Here is a 21,870-nt window from a genome sequence, read left to right as displayed (position 1 = left end):
GTGGCCGTTTCTCACTTTTCTGTGTCACGGAACGCAGTTTTAAGATAATTTGAGGCGAGAAATTGGCCATTTAGAGTCTAAACGTGGTTTGTGTATTAAGATATGACGTATTTATAGTTCGGCAGCGACATTGTCGGCGGTGATCAGCTCCGCCTCTGTGGACGCTCGGTGCGCACTGTGAGCCGGCACAGAGCAGCTTTGCTCGGCCTGTCCTGAGGACCAATCACAGCTCTTGCCATCTCCGTTGTCCCTTGACGGAGAGACAGACCCTTAAAAAATATTACGTGCAGTCAGAGACGATGCAGAGGCTCTTTGACAGGCTCTGCGTTGACGCAGAAGGCTCTGCGTAACCTACGTAGAGCACTTTACGCAGGAGTATAAATTGGGCTTAATGGGGATGTAAAAATGGACAACCCAAAATGAGTCTTTGAGCCTTTTGAAGCAAACTAACAAAAAGTAAAACAGAAACAGAAAAACCTCGAAACACAGGGAGAAGCCAAGGAACACATGAAAACCACCGCAATGGACCAGACTGAAAATGGATGTCATAAAACAAACGAACAAACAAACCAAAATGAACTAACACAGACACTGAGGAGCACAGAGACTAAATACACCAGGGAGGGAGAAGAGATAATCAAACACGGATGGAACACATTTGGGCGGGGGAATCAAGGGACTGAAAACCAGACAGAACTAAAAGCATAACGAAAAGAAAAAAAGATTAATTTAAAAAGTCCAATAAAAAGCAACTGGATGATCATGGACCGTTCCATGTATGTTCTCCCTATGGACACCTGGGTTTTATCATCTTAATCGGTTGTAGGTGTGAATGTGAGAGTGAATTAAATGGTTGTTCGTCTCTGTTCATTTGCCCTGCAATGGACTGGACCTGTCCTGGACCTGTCCTGGACATTATGAAAGTGAAAGAGACTCTAATAACAAAGCAAAGTCAGTATTTTAATGTGAGGAGAGTCTGAAATGTAGTGCTGCAATGTGTAGGTGGAAATGCACTTAGTTTCTGGGAAAGTTCCTGGTTCCTGGTATCACTGCAGTTTGAAATCCTTTAAAAAAAAAAAAAAAAAAACAGTCAAGTGTTCAAGAATACTGCTATGAAGATTTAATAAGAGTTTCCCGCTGTTACTATGTGCAAAGCATTTTGGTTGGTTCCCAAACTATGGCTCTGGGCCATCAGAGGTCAGAAGACACAGTCAGACCGTCAGGTGGTTACAAGTCAATTTACAGAACCACATGAAAAACTGACATCTTTAATGTCCTCTCTGAATAATGGAGATCCATGGTTCTGAAGTTCACAATTCACTATCCTCAGTATTTTTAAACTACACTACAAGTTCTAATCTTGTCAATGTCTTTGACTATATTTTCTATTAATTTTGCAACTCTTTTGATTAATAAAAGTGAGACTTTTGAACGGTAGTGTATCTCTAGGAGCAAGACAGATAAGGAATTCTATAAACTGGTGAAAAACTGAATTCACTTCTTTTCAGTTAGCCCCACCCAGTGTCCTGCCGACTGTACAACACTGTACTATTCCAACTCATTCATCATTTCTCTATGGGTTCCTTTCTGTTTTACTGCAGTCATGTACATTTTGTTTTTTTCTGAAGTCTTTTTGCTATGAGATTCTATTCAAATCTTCTTGAGGAAGAAAACACAGACACTGACTTTGTATGTTGAACCCAACTTCCCTCTTCAGTTTCAGCATTTACCAAGAAACCAAAGACTAAGGAGGCACAGGAAGGTTCCTCTGTGCTCTTTGAAGCAGAGACTGAGAAGCCAGAGACTAAAGTAAAATGGCAGTGCAACTCAAAGGACATTTCCAGCGGAGACAAATGCATGATCACAGCCAACGGAAACAAGCACTCTCTCACTATAAAAGCAGTAGGGCTGGAAGATACCAATATCTATGCAGTGATTGCTGGGGGGTCAAAGGTCAAGTTTGAGCTGAAGGTCCTACCAAAGCCAGGTGGGGAGAATTTGATGCCGCACCTGCTCGCTCACCTGCTGTATAAGAGCAAAATAACCAACACAGAGCACAAAGCAGAACAAGAGCGAGCACTCAAAGCAGAAATGCACTGAGCCACTGAATATTTGATGCACTGCATGAACTTGATGTGTCCGCACATGAACTCACACTCTGCATATGCTCATATCTGAGGTTTTTTAGATAGCTTTATTTGCTTTCTTGCCAAGAACATTGACACCGCACAAGAGTGTGTGACGCAACTGTTAGCTTAGCTTAGCATAAAGGCTAGAAATCATTGACCATTTTCAGGTTTGTGATTTGAAAGGTGCCATGTTCCCTTTTTGAATGATAATGCACCATTTCCCTCTTAATAGGAACATGATTTACTAAATTGATACCATGTGCTATAGACCCTTTCATTGGATATAAACATTCCAAGCCTAGCCAGGATGCGCACGCAGTTTGGGGTCAGAGTAAGCGAAGAGCATGTATGTCCATGGTCCTCCACCGAATAATTCTGAATATGCTCTTTCGTTGTTAATTAAGGATTGCAAACAATACCTAAAGCCTACCTAATACCTACATAAAATAGTACTAGCCAACCCAGCTTCCATAAAAGATTGGGTAGATGATATTAGCAAGTTGCCAGCTATTCACTCTTACCTTATAGATAAACCAAGCTTATATACGTGAGAAAGTCAACCTGAAACCAACATGCTCACTAATGCTGCGTTCGAGAGCCCATCCAAACCAGTTGGAAGTGGGACTTATCCTACTTCCAACGAGAAAAAGTGCACTGGAATGCCTGTGGAAGTGGGACCTCCTACTCGCGAAGTCGAGGCTGATCAACCTACCCCGACTACACCAAAATGACGTCGGAGAATAATGGCGGCTCCCATGGAGTCACGTGAATATGCTATAAACTTTACTTTTCTGCGTGTAGAGTTGTTCTAGACACAGCAATTTTATCGCAACTTGTTTTTCATGTTATGGCGTGAAATTATGTCGTCGTCGTTATCCGTTAGCATGAAGATATGTAGGGCTACGGTAAAAGTATGCTCATGATGTTATCGTTATCGCTTTTAAATATACGGCTTGCTTGTGTATGTAAGTAGACTGAATTGCTGACAGTCAAAATGCTTCTTCAAACATAAAGAGAAAGCGCCGCGATCGTCACTGTTTTCTAACATTCTACTTCAATTGGTGGAACGCTTTGAAGTAGGAGCTAGTACAATTCAGGTAGGATATGTCCCACATCCATTTTGTTTGGATGGGCTCTGGAACACAGCTGAACAAGTTGCTTAATGCCTATCATATGGTCAGTCGGCGCTAGACGGTTGGCAGCTAACCACAAGCTAGCTACGTCCAAGAGCACAACATAACTTTAGGCAGCATAGGATTCATATACATATTATGTGCATTGACACACACATTTCTGTGAAATCCAGGCTTTTCAGCGCAATCTAACAGAAAGAGCTGATCAATTATAACTTATGAAGTGAACACTACAAACGCGAGCCTCTTTGACTGCAGTGGCATCAATCCAGTCTTCTCTTTTAAATGCTTGGAGCCACAGACGACGTCAGTTTTTTTGGGGGGATGAGGGATGAGATCCTGTCGGGATTCTGAAAAACTTGCTGGTTCAATTTTCACAGTCAACTACGCTACAAGTAGGCATCTTATGTGTGACCACAGGTACAAGCCAATGGTACGAGTATGTGCTTTTTGACCCCAAACTGCGTGTGCATATTTCTGTCACGTAGCTCTTGAAAGGATTTATTGAGGAAATCTGAAATAAACAGTCGAGAGCACTCTCCGACTCTCCGGGGAATGTTATATATCAGTTGAGACCGGCCTCATACGCATACTTCGTGAAATTCACTTCTCAAATCAGACGACGATCTATCCATAACAGTTGGTAACATGAAGTTTTGCTATTTTAACAGGACCAAACCAACTGTTTCCCCCCCCCCCTTGTTTCTTGTGTTTATGCTAACGCTAAGCTAAATGTGAAATCTGCAACACCGTTAACTCATTACTGGTAAGAAAGCAAAGAATATATTATATTCGCATGGAAAAACAAGCCATTCCATTCAAGGCTGTGAGCACATCACACATCACTTGCTCAATCAGATCTCTAGAGCACTGTGTTGTTACCTGCAGCAACCATGTGCTACATGCGTCACAGAAAGACATTTATGCCATTAATCTGTCTGTGTGAGTCACTGACGCCGCTGGTTTGGATTTGATAAGGTGGAAACAAATCTCAGAGAAAGGCAGCAGACTAATGGGCCCAGTGGACAACAGACGACCGCACACAGCTGTCTGTGGCTCATATCATAGCCACACATGCTTTGGGCTCTGCGTGTATGTTGACCTTGACCCACGCACCAGCACATTATTTCCTCATGAGTAATCACCACTTGACTGGCACTCAAGAAAGGCATGAGAGGGAGCTGATAACGAATGGAAAATCTGTTGGCTGTTTCAAAGATGATAAGACATCATGCAGACAGGAATATTTGAGTGACTGATTCTTGCCAGACGCTTTTTATATATATATATATATATATATATATAAAAAAAAGGCTTAAGTATTAAAAACAGACAACAATGGGGTTTGCATTTTTGAAGCCATGTACTAACCTCTAACTTTGTCTTTTCCTGCTGATGTTCACTCAGAAGCTCCAGTCCAGGTCCCTGCTGAGGCTCCTGTTGATGGACCTGCAGAGTCCCCCAAAGCAGAAGCAGCAGAACAAGCACCACTTGCAGCCACTCCTACAGCGGAAGACGCTGTGGCACCAGCACACAATGGCGCTCCAGCTGAGGGTGAGTTATTCTGTAACAAAAAAATCCTGGTCATTTTGATGTGTTAGATAAATATACATTAAAGCGGACCTAGAGTGGTCCTGTTGCACATATATGTTAGTTATGGAGGTCTACTTACATACATTAACTTGTTTTTATGGTCAAAAAACCTCCTAGTTGCTGTAAACGAGCCGATAGCAATCCTCTTGTCGCGATATTTCAGACTGAACTCTCACCCCCAGAAGACAGAGTCTTGTGATTGGCCAATACTATTCAGCACACCCACTCTCTCAGAAGCACAGCTCCCCCCTCTGGAACGGTGGATGCACTGCTCCTCATTATCAAAACATTGTTTTAACAATGTTTAAAAATAGCTTCTTCATGACTCCCCGCCGCAGTCCCTTTATGACTTTGACCCGGAGTCAGACCCAGAGTCAGAAGTAACTGTCGCTCGTGAAACACCTCCACAACGGACGTTATTCTTCTTCTACTGAACAATGTACGCAACCAGATGTGCCCGGACTAGTGCCCGGAGCAGGACGATCTGCTGTTACGGAGAACAGGTGTTTACGTAACCGGACCAGGTTTTTTTAGAGATTACAATACAACACAGCGTTCTCAGCAGCGGCTGAACTGTTTGTTTAGAACCTTCAGGGCTTCATAAACAAGGTAATGACGCAGATACACACTAAAAAACAGCGTTAATTTGAACTTCCGGTCTAGGTCCACTTTAAAACACATTAACACAAATTCAAATTGGAATTCAAGGCTCTGGTCTGAAAAGGAGATTGATGTTATGCTCCGTCATCTTAAAGCTTAAGTTAACTTAAAGTTGATTCCCTGTTTAGAGTTCTATGTTGAATTTCTCCCATGATCCCATTGGGTTTTCAGATGAACACCTTCCAGACACCAGACAGGACCTGACTGGACTCTTTACAGAGAAACCCCAGAGTGGAGAGGTCACTGAAGGTAATGTGGCTTCACCATGTCTACCATGAAAACTCTGTTAACTCATCTCAAATTGAACCTATCTTGGTGTCCAGATAAACAATGAACAGTGAGACAACCATGTGTGCAGGTGGAAACATCACTTTCGTGGCCAAAGTGAACGTCGAGTCGTTGCTGAAGAAACCTGCCGTCAAATGGTTTAAAGGGAAGTGGATGGACCTCGCCAGCAAATCTGGAAAACACCTGCAGTTAAAGGAGTCATTTGACCGCAACACTAAGGTTTGGTAGCCAAGAACATAGACATTAGGAAACATTTTCCGACTGTATATTACACCAACTCGATGTCATTCTTCCCTTCTTAAATGACCAATTCTCAACTTTGGAATAAATGCCATATTGGCAGTAATGCAAATACATAGCCCAATGTTGTGAATCTTTTGTCAGTGAATTTTCGACGCCCTCTAATTATGCACATCAAGCTCAATGCAATCAGATGTGTTAATGACCAGGGGGAAGCGATAAACACCTCGCAGGAGTCAGTATCTACAGAGGATCGGGGAGTGCTCAGTCATTTTAATGAATTGAAAGAAAAAAGGAGATTAAAACCTGGAAGAGCTTGACGTTTTGACAGCTTTTATACAGTTTGATGATTCTGTAAATGATGTGAAAGGGCAACAGTTTAAAAAAAATAATAATAACGTAGCCAGAGGTGGAAAGTAACTAAATACATTTACTCAAGTTACTGTATTGAATAATTTTTTTGTGTATTTTGTATTCTTTAAGTACAATTTAAAATCAGGATTTTGTATTTTACTTGAGTACGTATTGACTCAAGTATTGTACTCAGTTACTTTATAAATCCTATCCGTTACTGAGTAAAAATAAAAATTCAGCACAATGAAGACCTACAGGGGGAAAATATACAGCAGAACCAGACGAATGATGATGTGATTAGCACCAGCAGTGAAAAAGGAACTTTAGGGGACCATTCTGGGAACCTTTAGAGAATGTTCTCCAATAAAAAGGCTGTATGAAGGTTGGAGAAAAGGCACAGTTGTAATACCCTGTGTTGCGCCGGGTGCGTGAGCTCCAAAATAGTTTTGGATGAACTACTTTTTCCTTCTACTTGAGTACATTTTCAGATTACTACTTTTACTTCTACTTGAGTAATATTTCATCAAAGTATTGGTACTTTTATTTGAGTACAATATTTTAGTACTTTTTCCACCTCTGAATGTAGCATGAGAAACATCTGTTGCGCAAAGGCCTTGTGGTACAGTATGGGTAAATAAAGTACATTCATTGTGAAGAAAGTAAATCAGTGTGACAACTCAAAGCAGATTGTAATGTTTTACATAATGAAGCATAAAACATGTTGTAAAGTCACTTTGTCATATACTCAGGTCCACACGTTTGAGATGCAGATCATCGACGCCAAGCCCAACTTTGCAGGAGGCTACAGATGTGAGGTTTCCTCCAAAGACAAGTTTGACAGCTGTAATTTTGATCTGAGTGTTCATGGTACGTGTGCTTGATCACCCATTATAATAATCATTATTACCATTATTGTTATTATAATCATTGATGGGGAAACATGGGTTGTCTTGTATTTCAGAGGCTCGTGCGACTGAGGGCTTTGACATCAGAGCAGCATTTAGACGCACGTAAGTTGTCTTGTCACGCGCACACACACACACCGACCAGTGTGTTTCCTTCCTTTGCAGGACTTATGCAAATCATTTAACCCTGAACATCACTTATGTACAGGATTCACCATAACCTCACATTTTTATGTCAACATGGAAAAAAATATAGCAATTTTTGTGCAATCAATCACTTTAGAGAAGCCAACGAACAGTTTCAGCTGCTGCTTTAAAGCGATTTGTAGTCAATGCGACAGTTTGTGAGATTGATTTTTGTGTTAAAGCACGGCAAAGTCGAGAAGAGTGAACGTCTAGCATCGACCGTCTACGATATAAAAGCCAGACTTCAAACATAAATGATGAATATCGCTCAGTTTTTGATGGCAGAAATCATCGAAATCTGATGCTGAGAAGGAGGAATTATACTTTAATTTGACTTTGAAACCTCACGCTGCAGCTTTTAATTTTTTTATTTAGAACTTATGAAACATTAGTGGCTCTTTGTATTTATATATATATATATATATATATATATATATATATATATATATATATTGTAAATTCATATCAGACTCCACTGAGAGGAGAGGAAAAAAAACAAGATAAATCATCAATTTTTCTGTTTCAGCTCACAAGCGGCAGCATCAGCATCATTTGTTACCTCCAATTCATTTTGTTTACAACTTTCTGAAAGCAAAGTAGATAAAAGATACAATATTAGCAGACTTTGTCAGATGAATAGTAGGGGTCAGACTCTCATATGTGAATGTGAAAGGCTTTGAGAACAAATTGGACGTTAAGACTTGAGGTACACAAGAAAAACATTGAATGTGTTGATCAATGTTTACCTAAGTAGCATTAAGTATTGACTTCTACTCTCTCTGCTTCTGCACAAAGACCAACATGGATGCTCATTTGAGTATGAATGGAACTTCAGAATAGCCGAGCAGAACGAGATGCGCAACTCTCAAAACTGGGGTCACGGAAAGAGCGAAAAGTTTCAGTTCAGTTTTTCAGAATCGGTTAACATGAACTGAGGATGGGTTAATCACTCATTTACATTTTAAACTTGTGTCGCTTTGTGTACACAATGTCATCATGTAAAATAATAACTGTGGAAATGCTGACCTATCAGGAATGAGGCTGCTGTTAAGAAGAGGAATGGACCATCAACAAGGTAGTAAAAAAAATGGGGTTTGTCGCAGCAATGGAGGCTCAAATTCAAACTCTGAGTGTCAAAAAACAGATATCAGTGTTTTGGATGGTGCCACCTCCATTCTGCTGAGTTTGAAAGAATAACCAGACCAGGAAGACCACAAGAGAGCTAATGGTTGGAACTGCTATTTAAATTAGCCGTCATTGTGTGTGTGTTAATCACTCTGACATTGAAATCTGGATCTAGTTGGATTGATGAAGCCATCAGCTCTCTTTCTGATCTCCTCCTGGCTCTAAGTCCAAAACAGCAGAGGCAGCTGCACAAACAGCTCCAGTAGACGTCGCAGAGTGAGCCGTGACAGTGGTTTGACCGTACTCGTCCACAGGGTTTCCACACAGAGGAAGCACACAGGCAGCACAGTGTGATGTAACTTCACCACATGAACCAGACACTCACCTTCTAATCCCTGTGTTGGATCAGGGACAGGAAACAGACAACAGTCAAAGCTGTGCCCCTGTCTCTTTGATGCCACTGATCAGTGTAGAGCAGACACCATTCACTGTCTGCTGATTTCTTTAACCTCAAGTGTTTCTGCATCGTTTCCCGCTCGGACGACGGCTGCTGCTCATGCTTTAAAAGGAGTCGTTTGGCATTTTTGGGAAATATGTGTTTCTTCACACTGTTAAGTAAACCCCCCCCCCCCCCAAAAAAAGATATACTATTGGGTAAGCAGAGGAGAAATATGTTATAGATAGAGAGAGAGAAAGAGAGAGAGAGAGACTATAAGACTAAGGATGCATAATATTGGACTTGGGGCGATAACCGATGCACGCACACACACGCACACACACACACTTTGTGGAGCATTCAACTACATTTAGAGGTCATTTAGTTCTGTAGTGAAATTAACTTAATATTTTGTATACTGGAGAGGGCGCAAGCATAGAAGTCAAGATCACAGCCTCTTGTTGGGTTGGCCAATACATTTATTGTCAAAATGTCTGTGAATGTTCAATCCTTTAAAGTTGAAGTAAGTAGTTTATAGTGACATCTAGAGGAGAGGCTGAAATCTACAATAACAAACTGCTCCTCTGCTCACCCCCTCCCTTCCGTGAGCGATACGGTATCCTCAGCCGGTCAAATGTCGTCCTCGTCTTTCTCCGTGTCAGCAGATGAGGTTCTAGTATTTATTCAGACAACAAGAGGGCGAGGGCAAGGACGAGGGAGAGCTCTTCGTGGCCGCGGTAGAGCTGTCAGAAGCCGGCGAGGGAGAGGGCGAGCTACCGCAGCCGTAGCAGACGAAGAGGAGAGAGTGGAGGCGGGACTTCCGCTACAAGTAAAGCGACGCTTGATTTGTTCTCTCGTGTTTGTCCTTACAGGCTCCGGTAGAAACATGGCGTCTCGCTGCTAACAGTGGCAATGCAACAGCGGCCCGAGACCATGTTATTTTACACGACTTTTTGAAACACTATGAAAATTAAACAAAAACTATTATACAGCAACTAGACAATGCAGGAGCACATAATATGTACAAAAAGTGGATTTTGGGTCATAAATAAACCCATAAATACTACGCAGTGTCCCTTTAAGTTTTTACGTTTTTGAGCATGTACACTTTGCTCAGCAGTGACAAACTTGCTAGCCTGTTCCATTTGTGTGTTCCCAGAATCTCTCTCTCGGACTTCATTCTGAAGGATCCTCCCTTCTCACTCACTCAGCAAGCTGTTATACAGCCAGAGCTCCACCACTTTATCTTTACCCTACTGGCCACTCACTGCATAGCAGCAGAAGTGATAGCCTCTCTATGAACCTCCACTACATAAGAGAGGGGCATAAACCTGTAGAACCTGTAGGTTCCCCTTGCACATTTTGTGTTTACAGTAACTGGCAGTGCACAACACTTATCCTTCACTCACTGCACACTTCACTGTGATTTCCAGGTCTTAACTGTGACATCAGAGTGGTTAAAAACAGTGTCATTCCCAAAATGTGGAACTCCTCCTTTTACGCATGGCAACACCTGTCTCTCCAGCAAAGCATCTGCCTGCATTCATGTTGTTTTTTTAGTCTACGTCATGAATATATCTGAAGACAGACTGTGAACAGACTGTAAACAGACAAAACACCTTAGTATGGATTTGTTTTATTCAAAACAATCCATGGGTGAAAAGGTTAACATCTGTCTCGTCTTTGGTGAGAGATGGACTTACCTGCCTTGTTGTTGCTGTTGATGTTGTTGCTGGTGGCTGATGTTCTTGCAGTAGCACGGAGGGGAAGGACGACTCGGGAGAGCTGGATTTCAGCACCTTGTTGAAAAAGAGGTGAGCAAGAAGAAAAAAGTGAAAATGAATTTTACATTTATTTTTTTTAATCTAACTAAATCTGACTCCATTTCATTCTGTCTTGTTTTGCATCGGCATCTCCAGAGAGTAAGAAACCTCTGCACGTGCATGCAGGTGGAGTGATCACTGAATAACAACACGTGCATGGAAATAAGCCGTGTCATTAACACACAATAGACTGATAGGACGTGTTGTTGTTGTGTTTTAAACTGCATCCCTTTTGGTTTGGTTTGCTGATTCTCATCTGAAAGATTTAGCTTCTGTGCTTGTGAAAATACACTGGAATGTGTTTGTGTCTAATTTTCCCCTCATTTGCAACTAATTGACATGCTAAACATCTACAGTCACCTTAGGTCATATCACATTTTCACCTCAGGCAAAAAAAACTTCCTAACAGACACAGTTTTTCTCATGTTTTACTCATAATTCAAAAAACAAACACCCCACTAGCAGATACTCAACATCACCTCTCTACAAGAAAACTGGCCTTGATGTCATACCCACAAACAAAACATCTTAACATATCTTAACATATGATATATATAAACATTGTCTAGGTTTTTATTGGCTTGCTTTTGCCACTCAATTCAATTAATATATTCTCAGTTCTAATATGCTGTGTGTTAACTTGTTTGGTTTGTTTTCGCCCATATTTGCCTCTTGGGTTCTACCTGTGAATGAGCAGCAGTTTCTTAAAACACTCCAATCGGTAAGGAAACTGCTGACATGCCATGAAGCTGTCACAGGGAAACTACTTTCTATATTTCTATATTGTACAATTAAGATCCTGTTCATTCATGTTGTCAACGTAACTGGAAACAATTATCTCTTAACACTGTGTTGATAATGTAAAAAAAATACAATACTGGAGATATGTAATATTTAATATGGACCATTATTATAGGTTCATTTGGACTTAACCATCCAGGACCATGTACTGTACGTGTGTGTTACTCATGTTGTGGGGACCTACAACTGTCAACAGTCACAGTATGGGGACTTGTCTTCCTTACGAGGACATAAAAGCAAGTTATAGTAGATTTTAAGGTGATTGCATGGTTAGGATGAGGTTTGGCTTATTAGTATTAGTTCTGGTGTGTGTGTGTGTGTGTGTGTGTGTGTGTGTGTGTGTGTGTGTGTGTGTGTGTGTGTGTGTGTGTGTGTGTGTGTGTGTGTGTGTGTGTGTGTGTGTGTGTGTGTGTGTGTGAGTGAGTGAGTGAGTGAGTGAAAGAATGCTTTTAAGATCCTCAACTAAATCAAGAATAAAACAAAATGTCACCACAGGCAACAGATAAGCTAAACAGCTAACTGATACAGTGAGAGAAAAGAAAACTACTGTAATGATAAGCTAATGAGGTGATGGGCGGAAGCTGCAGACATCTAATCACAATCTACACAATCAGGTGGAAGCACACGGTAGCTTTAGGACAGGGAGACGGAGGGAAAACGGTCGTCTTCTCCTGGATCCATATATACATATACCATTAATCTCTTTAGTGTAACACACAGAACTTGTGGTGATCTGATAAAGGTCCAGTGCCTTAGATGATTGACATATAGTATAATAATACATCGATCACCCGATTGTATGATTTGATTATTTTTTTACATTACATTTATATTAGCTATTTTGGACTGCCATCTTTTTACAGTAGCTCACAACGGACAAACTAGTAGTTGAGTTTTGATGCTAACTGAAGGCTGCACAGATTCTGCACCACACTTGGAAGGGTGAGGTGAGGGATATTCAGTAAATGTCGCTTAATCTTATACACTGTACCTTTAATGATATAGTTAATTTATCTCTGTTATAATCTCCTTCCAAAAGTCTATGCATTATTATTATTATTATAATAGCTCTGTGTGCTTTGTGATCGTCTCCAACATCATTTGTCTGAACTGCAGAGCCGTGCACGCGAGCGCAGAACCCGACGTGGACATATGGAACATTCTGAGCCACGCTCCCGCTTCGGAATACGAAAAGATCGCGTTTCAGCATGGCATCACCGACCTGCGAGGCATGCTGAAGCGACTGAAGAAGATGAAGAAGGAAGAGAAGAAAAGCGCAGGTTGGTTGGTGCGAGGAGTGTGTTGTTGCTGTCGTCGTCGTCCATTCCTGAGACGACGCAAAATAAAACCGTGACTCATGATGTGATGTTGTGCTCTCTGGAAACACAGCTTTCATGAAAAAGCTGGACCCTGCCTACCAAGTGACCAAGGGCCATAAAATTAAACTAGCCGTTGAGGTCGCCAATGCAGACGTGGAGGTGAAATGGCTGAAGAACGGGCAGGATATTCACCCAACTGGAAGGTTTGAATTCACCTCATCACAGTAAAGCATACTGTATCTGTACACGGTTATGTTGAGTTTCCACGAGCATAGTACACCTGGTACGTTTTTTAGTACCTGCTCTGGCAAGGTTCCAAGTGAGCTGTTATTAGCCACTACGCGTGACGTCGTCAGACTGCCATCTTGAAAAAACGGGCAGCCATATTGGAATTCAATTGACACCATTGAGTTTTACCAGTTGGATCACATTTCACATTTCGGAACACATTTCTGTCCATTCAAGTTCTACTTCGTACATTTTGCAAGGCAGCCATCTTGGATTTTCAGCTGGATAACACAGCTTTCTAAAAAAGTACATCCTGAACATCATTTGTGCCAAATTTGGTGCTTGTATCACCAAGTGAAAGATTCTTATGGAATATTAGGCCAATTCCAATTCTTATCTTAACCCTCAGTCTTAACCCTCAAGCTCAACCCTTATCTTAACTGGCCCTTAACAGGTTATTCTGTCACTTAGAAATGGGACACCCCTTAAATGCAGATACGTCTTCAGACTGTAGGGGGCAGAATAACGCGAAAGCTGCGTCCAGTCTGTCAACTCCAAAAAAGAATTAGAACACATTACGTCACAATTATTTATTACGATACGTTTGTCAGTCAAGTTATTAGGTTGTCAGTTAGTTATAAGATGATACTCATACAAATACTACAACCACGGACATATTCAGCTGACAGTTACCACACACCACGGCTTATTGAAAAGTAAACCATAGCAAACGATCGCTTGTCCGCAACGGCCGGCTATTGACAAAAGATCGTAAAATAAAAATAAATGTTACGCAACAATGACGTCAGTAATCCATAATATGGGCCTAAACTAAGATAATACAATGGTTTTCATCATTTTTATATCTCTATTAACAAAGAAAATACTTAATTTGTAGCGTACTCGTTTCGCTGCTTTCGACGCCATCTTTCTTATGTGAAAACACGCAATGCATTCTGGGTAGCCCTTGCTCCCAAGGGTGGTCTTGGAAAATCTCAATATTGAGGGCGATACAGCCCTTAAACTCGCCCCTCAACTTAATTTTTCTGAGAATCGGGACAACACTTGCCCTAGAGGGAGCGCACATTTTTGAGATTGAGGGTTAAGATTGAGGGTTAAGCAAGGAATTGGAATTCACCTATTGTCTATCTGCCCCACTATACACTGAAAACAATTGCTTTGCAAGTTACTCGTCACTCGCTTGTGTGTCACGTGTAAAGTCACGGCAGTTTCACACACAGAGAAGACAATAGTGCCGAGTCAAACAACAAACCACACAGGCTTAAGTGGTTTCTGACCGCGTTAATTACACATAAGCTGGGTTTGAGTTACACAGGAGCCAAGCTCACATGAGAGCAGTGACGTCATAGACGTAATTGAGTGCAAATAATGCCATTTTCCTCGCACCGCCTATTACTTACATAAAGTGCACGCTAGTTACTAATAACAAAGCACACACACACAGTATACAGTATAAAACAAACAATGTGGATTTTACTCAGGCTATTGTATTAGGAAATTAGAGAACAGCAACCTGTGAAAGCGCTTAGGGGCTGTTTAATGTAAAAAAAAAAAAAAAAATCAGTTATGAAGGAACAAAACATAACAGAATTGAGATTCATTTCTTGCACTCAATTGATCCCACTACAAGGAATGTTTTTATTCAACCTATTTTTGACTGGAAATGTAATTATATAATAAAAAAAAAAAACAATAAGAAGTATTATTGCAAAATAGTATCGTAACCATCCATTTTAATGTGAATTACTACCAAGTTATTACCTGCATAATACTTTGGACATAACACAATCACTATCATATTCTCTATGTATACCACACCACTGAAATTGCATAATCAATTTCTTTTTTTTAATCATAGTAATACCATGTTGTTACCGTACTTTGATGTAATGTTTTATATGTAAAGGGTATATTGTTCTTCCATATAATGTTAATTTACGTGGAGACTTTTTTTTTAATAGAAACTGCAACTTATTGACTTCACTGTTATGTCAATATGTGATAAATTGCACATTGATTTCTCTCCCTCTGCCCTTGTCATTCCTGACCTTCCTTCACATCATCACCAGCAAGTAAGTGTCAAGTAACATTGACATGTTTTTATGTGTAGTTGTTAAGAATAAGATGTTGTGTATTATGTCACAAACGCTGTTTCTTTTCTTTTTTCTTTTTTTATTAAATGTATGTTCTTTTGTCCAGGTACATTTTCGAGAGCGTCGGCAACATGCGTTACCTCACCATCAACCACTGCTCCTTGTCAGATGACGCGGCGTATTGTTGTTTGGTGGGTGAGGAGAAATGCACCACGGAGCTCTTTGTTAAAGGTAATACAGGGTTACAAACAATCAACACAGGAGCGAATATTCTTATTATTCTTATTAATAATAAGAATAATAATAATAATAATGTGGAGTCTTTCACTCCTGCAGAGCCTCCTGTTGTGATCGTGAAGAATCTGGAGGATCAGATGGTCATGAATGGAGAGCGGGTAGAGTTGGAGTGTGAAGTTTCAGAGGAAGGAGCCAATGTTAAATGGTTAGACTTTCCTTCCTTACACTCACATGTCATCTGGCTTTTGTTTGTTTGTTTTAATTGCTGAATATTCATGTTATTGGATAACAAAATCCAAAAGTGAAGCATCAGTCAAAACCAGCCATTAAATTGGGGGTTACAGTAGCAGGCGATATCACACAACTCCTTATATGGACATCCTAGGGGTGTGTGTGTGATTATAGGTAACATATTCAGGCTTTTAAAAAATGTGGTGTCGTTATTATATGTGTGTCGTTGAGTCAAAGTAATGATTCATTTTATATCACATTTTAAGTCGTGCGGGCCCTGTGGTTGGTGTAGTGGATAGCACTCTTGCCTTTGCAGCAAGAAGACCCGGGTTCCTGGGTTCCCGCTTGGAACAACTTCGGAACAAGAGCCTTTCTGGAGTTTGCATGTTCTCCCCGTGTGCACGTGGGTTTTCTCCGGGTTCTCCGGCTTCCTCCCACAGTCCAAAAACATGCAGATTTGGGGATTAGGTGAATTGGTCACTCTAAATTGACCATAGGTATTGAGAGTGTGAGTGAATGGTTGTTTGTCTCTATATGTGGCCCTGTGATGGACTGGCAAACTGTCCAGGGTGTACCCCGCCTATCGCCCAATGTCAGCTGAGATAGTGCAAAGCACCCCCCGCGACCCTCTGGTGGAGGATAAAGCGGTAGATAATGGATGGATGGATGGATGGATTTTTAGTCGTGATAAAAAGTAGCGATAATTGCGCAAGTCACAAGAACTATAACGTTTTTTCTTTTCCTTCTGTTTATAAAAACTGTGACGTATTTCCAAATTCCACAAATTGAATCCGATAGTAATGGAAAAACAGTACAGTACAGTACTAGTGACCAGTATCAGACTGATTCAGATACTAGTTTGCACACATCCTAAATAAGCTAATAAACATTCTTCAATGAAGCTTTAGTGTCATTAAATCAGATCCCACTTCCTCTCACTTGTGTTTCCTCAGTTGTTCTCAATGTGTTAGTTGCACAGAAACCCAGCAGATGGCCTTTGAGTTTGTCATGTCCTAAAGCATGTCCTCCTTCTGACAGACTGAAGTCTGCGAGCCGTAAATTATCACCTCAATGAAAAGGTCACATCAGAATGTTTAGTATGTTGTGTGTGACCTTTGTGTGAAGGAGAAAATTGCTACAAGTGTGTGTGGTCTTTTATTAAGAGTCTGAAATCTTTTTTTTTTTTGGTCTTGGAAAGAGACCAATGTGTGAAAGTGTAAAATTACAGATGAAGATTAGAGATCGACTTAGATTGAAGAGGTGAGGGCCAAAAGAAACTACAAAAATCCATCCATGCATGCTATCAGCGTAATCTGAGCTCTAACCATAATAAAACTATTTACCACTTAAGGGATCGAGATGAATAAATAATGAGTTATTTTTAACCGATCTGGCAGTAGGCCTGTAGGGGAGTCTAACAATAAGGTCAAAAGAAATGTGACACTTTTTCACAGCTTTCAACAACCTGTCGCGGTATTTATCTGATAAATCAGTTTTTGTAACTTTAGAATAAGCGCTGTATACACTACCGTTCAAAAGTTTGGGGTCACCTATACAATTTGTTTTGTGTTTTCCATTAAAAGTCACACTTTTATTCATCAAAAGAGTTGCAAAATGAATAGAAAATATAGTCAAGACATTGACAAGATTAGAAATAATGATTTTTATTCAAAATAATAATTTAGCCCTTTCGTCAAAGAACCAGCAAAACTGTTTTCAGTTGTGCTAACATCATTGCACAAGGGTTTTCAAAGGTTTTCTAATCATCCAATAGTCTTCTAACGCGATTAGCAAACACAATGTACCATTAGAACACTGGAAATGGGCCTCTATACACCTATGTACATATTCCATTAAAAACCAGACTTTCGCAGCTCGAATAGTCGTTTACCTAATTAACGATGTATAGAGTGTATTTCTGATTCATTTAATGTTATATTCGTTGGAAAAAAAAGTGAATTTCCTTAAAAAATAAGGAAATTTCTAAGTGACCCCAAACTTTTGAACGGTAGTGTATTATTCAAGCAAGGGCCTTGCTTTATGGAGGCTGCCATCTTGCGCCTCCGTGTTTCTACAGTAGCTCAAAAGGACAAATCAGAGAAACAAACATCATTTCTGGAATGTTACCATGTGCAGTTCAATCGCACCAATCTTTATCATGATTTTTCCGACACAGTCAGTTTAAATTGCCGTGTGAATATCTATGCAGGGAGCGAGATGGCGTGGAACTGACACGAGATGAGTCCTTCAAGTATCGCTTCAAGAAAGACGGCTGCAAACATTATCTGATCATTAATGAGGCCACGAAAGAAGACTGCGGCCACTACAAGGTCAAGACGAATGGTGGAGAGTCGATGGCGGAGGTCATGGTGCAGGGTGAGTGTCGGTCACAGCGGTGTCTGCTGAGGGCTGCGAGTTCAGCGTGACCCTCTTTTGTTAGTGAGGAATAACTGTGTGTGCACATTCTCGTACCATATATACCGGCGACAGTCATGTGGACTTGCCACTCATGACACGCTGTCTATTCTTAGGGATACAGTGACTTGTCATTGTCACTGTTATTCTGCCAAGGTTACTGCGGTGATTTCCACATACACGCCAGCTAAAGTTAGGAGACCTGGGCCTTATTTCACCTGAAGGTCATAGATCTGCTTGAGTGACCCGATTCCCCTCTTTGGTTTTTGTTTCCCCCCCCGTCTGTGTTTGTCTTGATTTAAAGCTGCTGTCAGTGAAACACTTAAAATTAAATCAGGGCTGTCAATCACTTTAAAAATATATATATTATCACAGAGCTGGATGTGCTTGATTGTAAATAATTGCAGCTTAATTCTGGAGTTTGTAATGATTGGTTTCATAAAGTGTTGAAATTCAACAGCATCTTTACATTTAAAGTAGTGCCGTGGCATCAACGCATGACGCATTTCCGTGACTCCCGATTGTTAAATGAGTCTCTAAAGTAACGCTAAAGGTACACAGGTACGCTGGTTATTTGTAGCGCTGCTCTTTTCATTTAATAAACAGACCGCTCCATTTCCACTGTAGGCGCGCTAACCAAGCTAACTGGTAAACGGTGCCTGGACTCTGGTGTCGCGACATGTAAACATGACGCGCATCTTTTCTGGTCAATTGTCACAGACATGCCGTTAACATGCCCAACACTGATTTAAAGAGATTCTCTCCTGTGAGCTATCAAGGTCAGTAAAAGTACAATAATAACAAAAATAATAATAATAAGCTTACCACTTAACAAAAAAGGAAATCCCATGTGTCTTGGGAAAAAGGTGAATTAACCTTTACATCTTAGACAAAGTTGTGTTTTGGTGGAATATACCTTTTAAAAATAGGTCCCTGACAGACTGGCAAACCAACTCATTACTGCCACCTACCTAACTGGAGTGTAGGTTGTAGAGAGAGGGAGAAACTGACTCTCACAGCAAAGAGAAAACATAACACGAATGAACCCAGACAATAATTATAATAACAGATGACTTGTGTTGTCTTGCTAAGCAGGCACGCAAAAAAAATTGGGGACAAAAAAATACACCTGAATAAGACAATAAAATGATTAAATAAGTCACAACAAGAGAAAGAGAGAGCGGAAACAAACAAATGAAGGCCAGTGCACAGAAACACACAAGGATAGCACAGCAGCAGTATGTCAAAGAGTTTGAATTCTTGTGTGTACTCGGTCTAATTACGGTGCCACACCTGTGTTTTAAGTTTGCAGTGATGATGACTTGGATGACATGGATGCAACAGGAGGACTGACTGTAGCCTAAAATGAATTAACGTATAATTAATGGCAACGCTAACCTGTCTGTCTCATTAGCCACGGAGCGACAACAACCCACTGGGCTGGACTAAACCAAAATAGTGGAAAACAAGGGGGGTGTTCTCTGAAGACACGCTGTTACCTGTGAAACACGGGTTCTCCAAGGGCACTTTCACACCCTTAGTTCAATTGCTTTGGTCCGCACCAGTCAGAAAAATGTTACAATGTAGCAAACAGACGTGGCTACGGTTTGCTTTCACATATGCAGAGTTCTAAATAGAGTCGTCAGTCACGATACCAAAATGAGTAACCACGGTACGATACCAGACAAAGTATCACGGTTCCCGGTAGCATCACGATACCACAGCCTTTTTTTAAAATTATTATTATTTTTAGGAACTGCAATGTATTTGTACAAGTTATAAATACTCATTAATGACTTATAATGTTGTTTGGTGCATGATAAACATAATACTGGTGAAGTAAGAATTAGACTGAATGGCTTTAGTTCATAACTGGGTCAACAAGAGTACATGAACAAAAGCATTTCAGCAATAAAAAAAACAAATAAATGAAGTTAGAATGTATATGATTGAAATTAAATAATCATTCAGTTTCCTTTACACATTAATGTATGTTTATCTAATATAAATAATCAACTTAGGATAACAAATCCACTGCCTTGGTGAGTGTGTCGTCTTGTGTTTGTGACTGTAAACCGTGCGCGCGTCTAGGCGAGACAGAACTTTAGCTTGTTGTTTTTTTTTAAACGAATTTCTATCGAAGCGGAGCCGTCTTCATGGAGTTTGTTATTGCCGGCAGAAACACACGCACAGCCAATCAGCTAACAGAGGGGCGGATCCAGCGTACGGTAACAGCCTATCATATCCCCGGACGTCACCAGTAACAGGCAAACAGCCAATCCATTCAGCAGCTGTGTGGTTCGGTTGCAGTAGTTGCAATGTGGGTTTGTTTACAAGAGAGTAGCATGCAGTGAGAAGTTGGGAGGCCAGGAGGAGAGTAGACGCGGCCGCTATGTAGCGGAAGCTGGCACCGGTATATCGGAATCCACGGTATTACCGTCATGTAGAATTTCTAGTACCGTAGGAACCGTTACGAATTGGCACCATGGTGTACCGTGGGTATCGTGCAACTCTAGTTCTAAACGAATCAAAACAGACCGCGGAGACCATCGGCACCGGAACCAGACTAACCCCCGATTTCCACCGGGCGCGACCGGTTGATTTGGTGCGCACCAAAGGACCGAGATTACATCCACACCTACGCAAACGAACCAAATTTTGTGCACACCACCATTTGGTGACATGTTTTAGTTCTACAGTTACATCAGTCAGCCACCACTAAAAGCCTTGTTTCGACTGCGGCCCAAATCAGATTTTTAAGCATATCCAGATTGTTTCAAGATGGATTTTTTTGGGCAGTCGGAACAGCTAAAAAAAAAACCCACATGAAATCCAATTTTTCCAAAGCGGATTCAAACCATATACAGAGGTGGTTCTGATCAGACTTTTAAAGATCCTTTTCAAACTTAACATCTTGATCACTCAGATAGGATTTCAAAGTGTCTTCCATATATAGCATCTCCTTTTGTGTCATCAGTGTGTCAGAATAAAAGCCCCTGTGTTGACACCATATTGTATTTACATGCATGCAGCTTGACTCAAACAACAAACTACTTGTTTTTCCGGGGCGTGGCTTGTAACTATAGAAATCCATGTAGAGGACCAGACTGGGTCAGTAGGTCTGGAAGATCAGATTCAGAATTGGATGTAATGACTGTGCAAGCTTATACATTTAAGGCAAAAAAAACAAAAAAAAATACAATTATAGCTTCTTCCTCTTTACTTAATCAGTCAAAAACCATTCACCATTCATCATCAGCCCAGAGAGCAGGATTCACCATGAAACAAAAACATCTATGACACCTATCGTAATTTAGCCCTGGATATGTATTACATATACATGTACACGTGTGTGTGTGATGTACCTTTCCTTTTTTTGTTGCTGCTCTCAGTCCTGTTGAACTCGTCTGGCCTGTTAATCGAACGCTGAGCCTGCCAAGAATTACCAGCTGCCATCGAGCAGCAGGGATCAACACCTTCATCCAACACCTCCCATTATAATGCCATTCCTACCTTATTTGCCCTCCCTGGCAACAAGCTGACGTCACACTCACGTAACCTTTACAAGGAACTCAGCGTGAGTTCTCTCACTCGGAAAGCAATTTCTTTGGGACAACTTTAATAACCGATGTACATTATTTCTCCTCATATAC

General features: G+C 40.8%; 1 protein-coding gene across 1 annotated transcript in view; it reads left to right on the top strand.

Annotated features, from left to right (window-relative positions):
* mybpc3 (myosin binding protein C3) overlaps window positions 1–21,870 on the top strand; it is a 44,397-nt gene that overhangs the window by 5,390 nt on the left and 17,137 nt on the right. Inside the window, exons 2-15 of the mRNA XM_083890855.1 lie at window positions 1,718–1,987; window positions 4,670–4,816; window positions 5,687–5,764; window positions 5,874–6,022; window positions 7,147–7,264; window positions 7,359–7,407; window positions 8,522–8,563; window positions 10,804–10,863; window positions 11,567–11,593; window positions 12,790–12,953; window positions 13,063–13,216; window positions 15,441–15,565; window positions 15,671–15,776; window positions 18,012–18,178. Of these exons, the coding sequence (XP_083746981.1) occupies window positions 1,718–1,987; window positions 4,670–4,816; window positions 5,687–5,764; window positions 5,874–6,022; window positions 7,147–7,264; window positions 7,359–7,407; window positions 8,522–8,563; window positions 10,804–10,863; window positions 11,567–11,593; window positions 12,790–12,953; window positions 13,063–13,216; window positions 15,441–15,565; window positions 15,671–15,776; window positions 18,012–18,178 (1,656 nt within the window). The remainder of the gene's footprint in view (window positions 1–1,717; window positions 1,988–4,669; window positions 4,817–5,686; window positions 5,765–5,873; window positions 6,023–7,146; window positions 7,265–7,358; window positions 7,408–8,521; window positions 8,564–10,803; window positions 10,864–11,566; window positions 11,594–12,789; window positions 12,954–13,062; window positions 13,217–15,440; window positions 15,566–15,670; window positions 15,777–18,011; window positions 18,179–21,870) is intronic.

Source organism: Microchirus variegatus, assembly GCF_963457635.1.
Source record: "Microchirus variegatus genome assembly, chromosome: 6".
Lineage (NCBI taxonomy): Eukaryota > Metazoa > Chordata > Actinopteri > Pleuronectiformes > Soleidae > Microchirus > Microchirus variegatus.
This window is presented reverse-complemented; position numbering and strand designations above follow the sequence as displayed.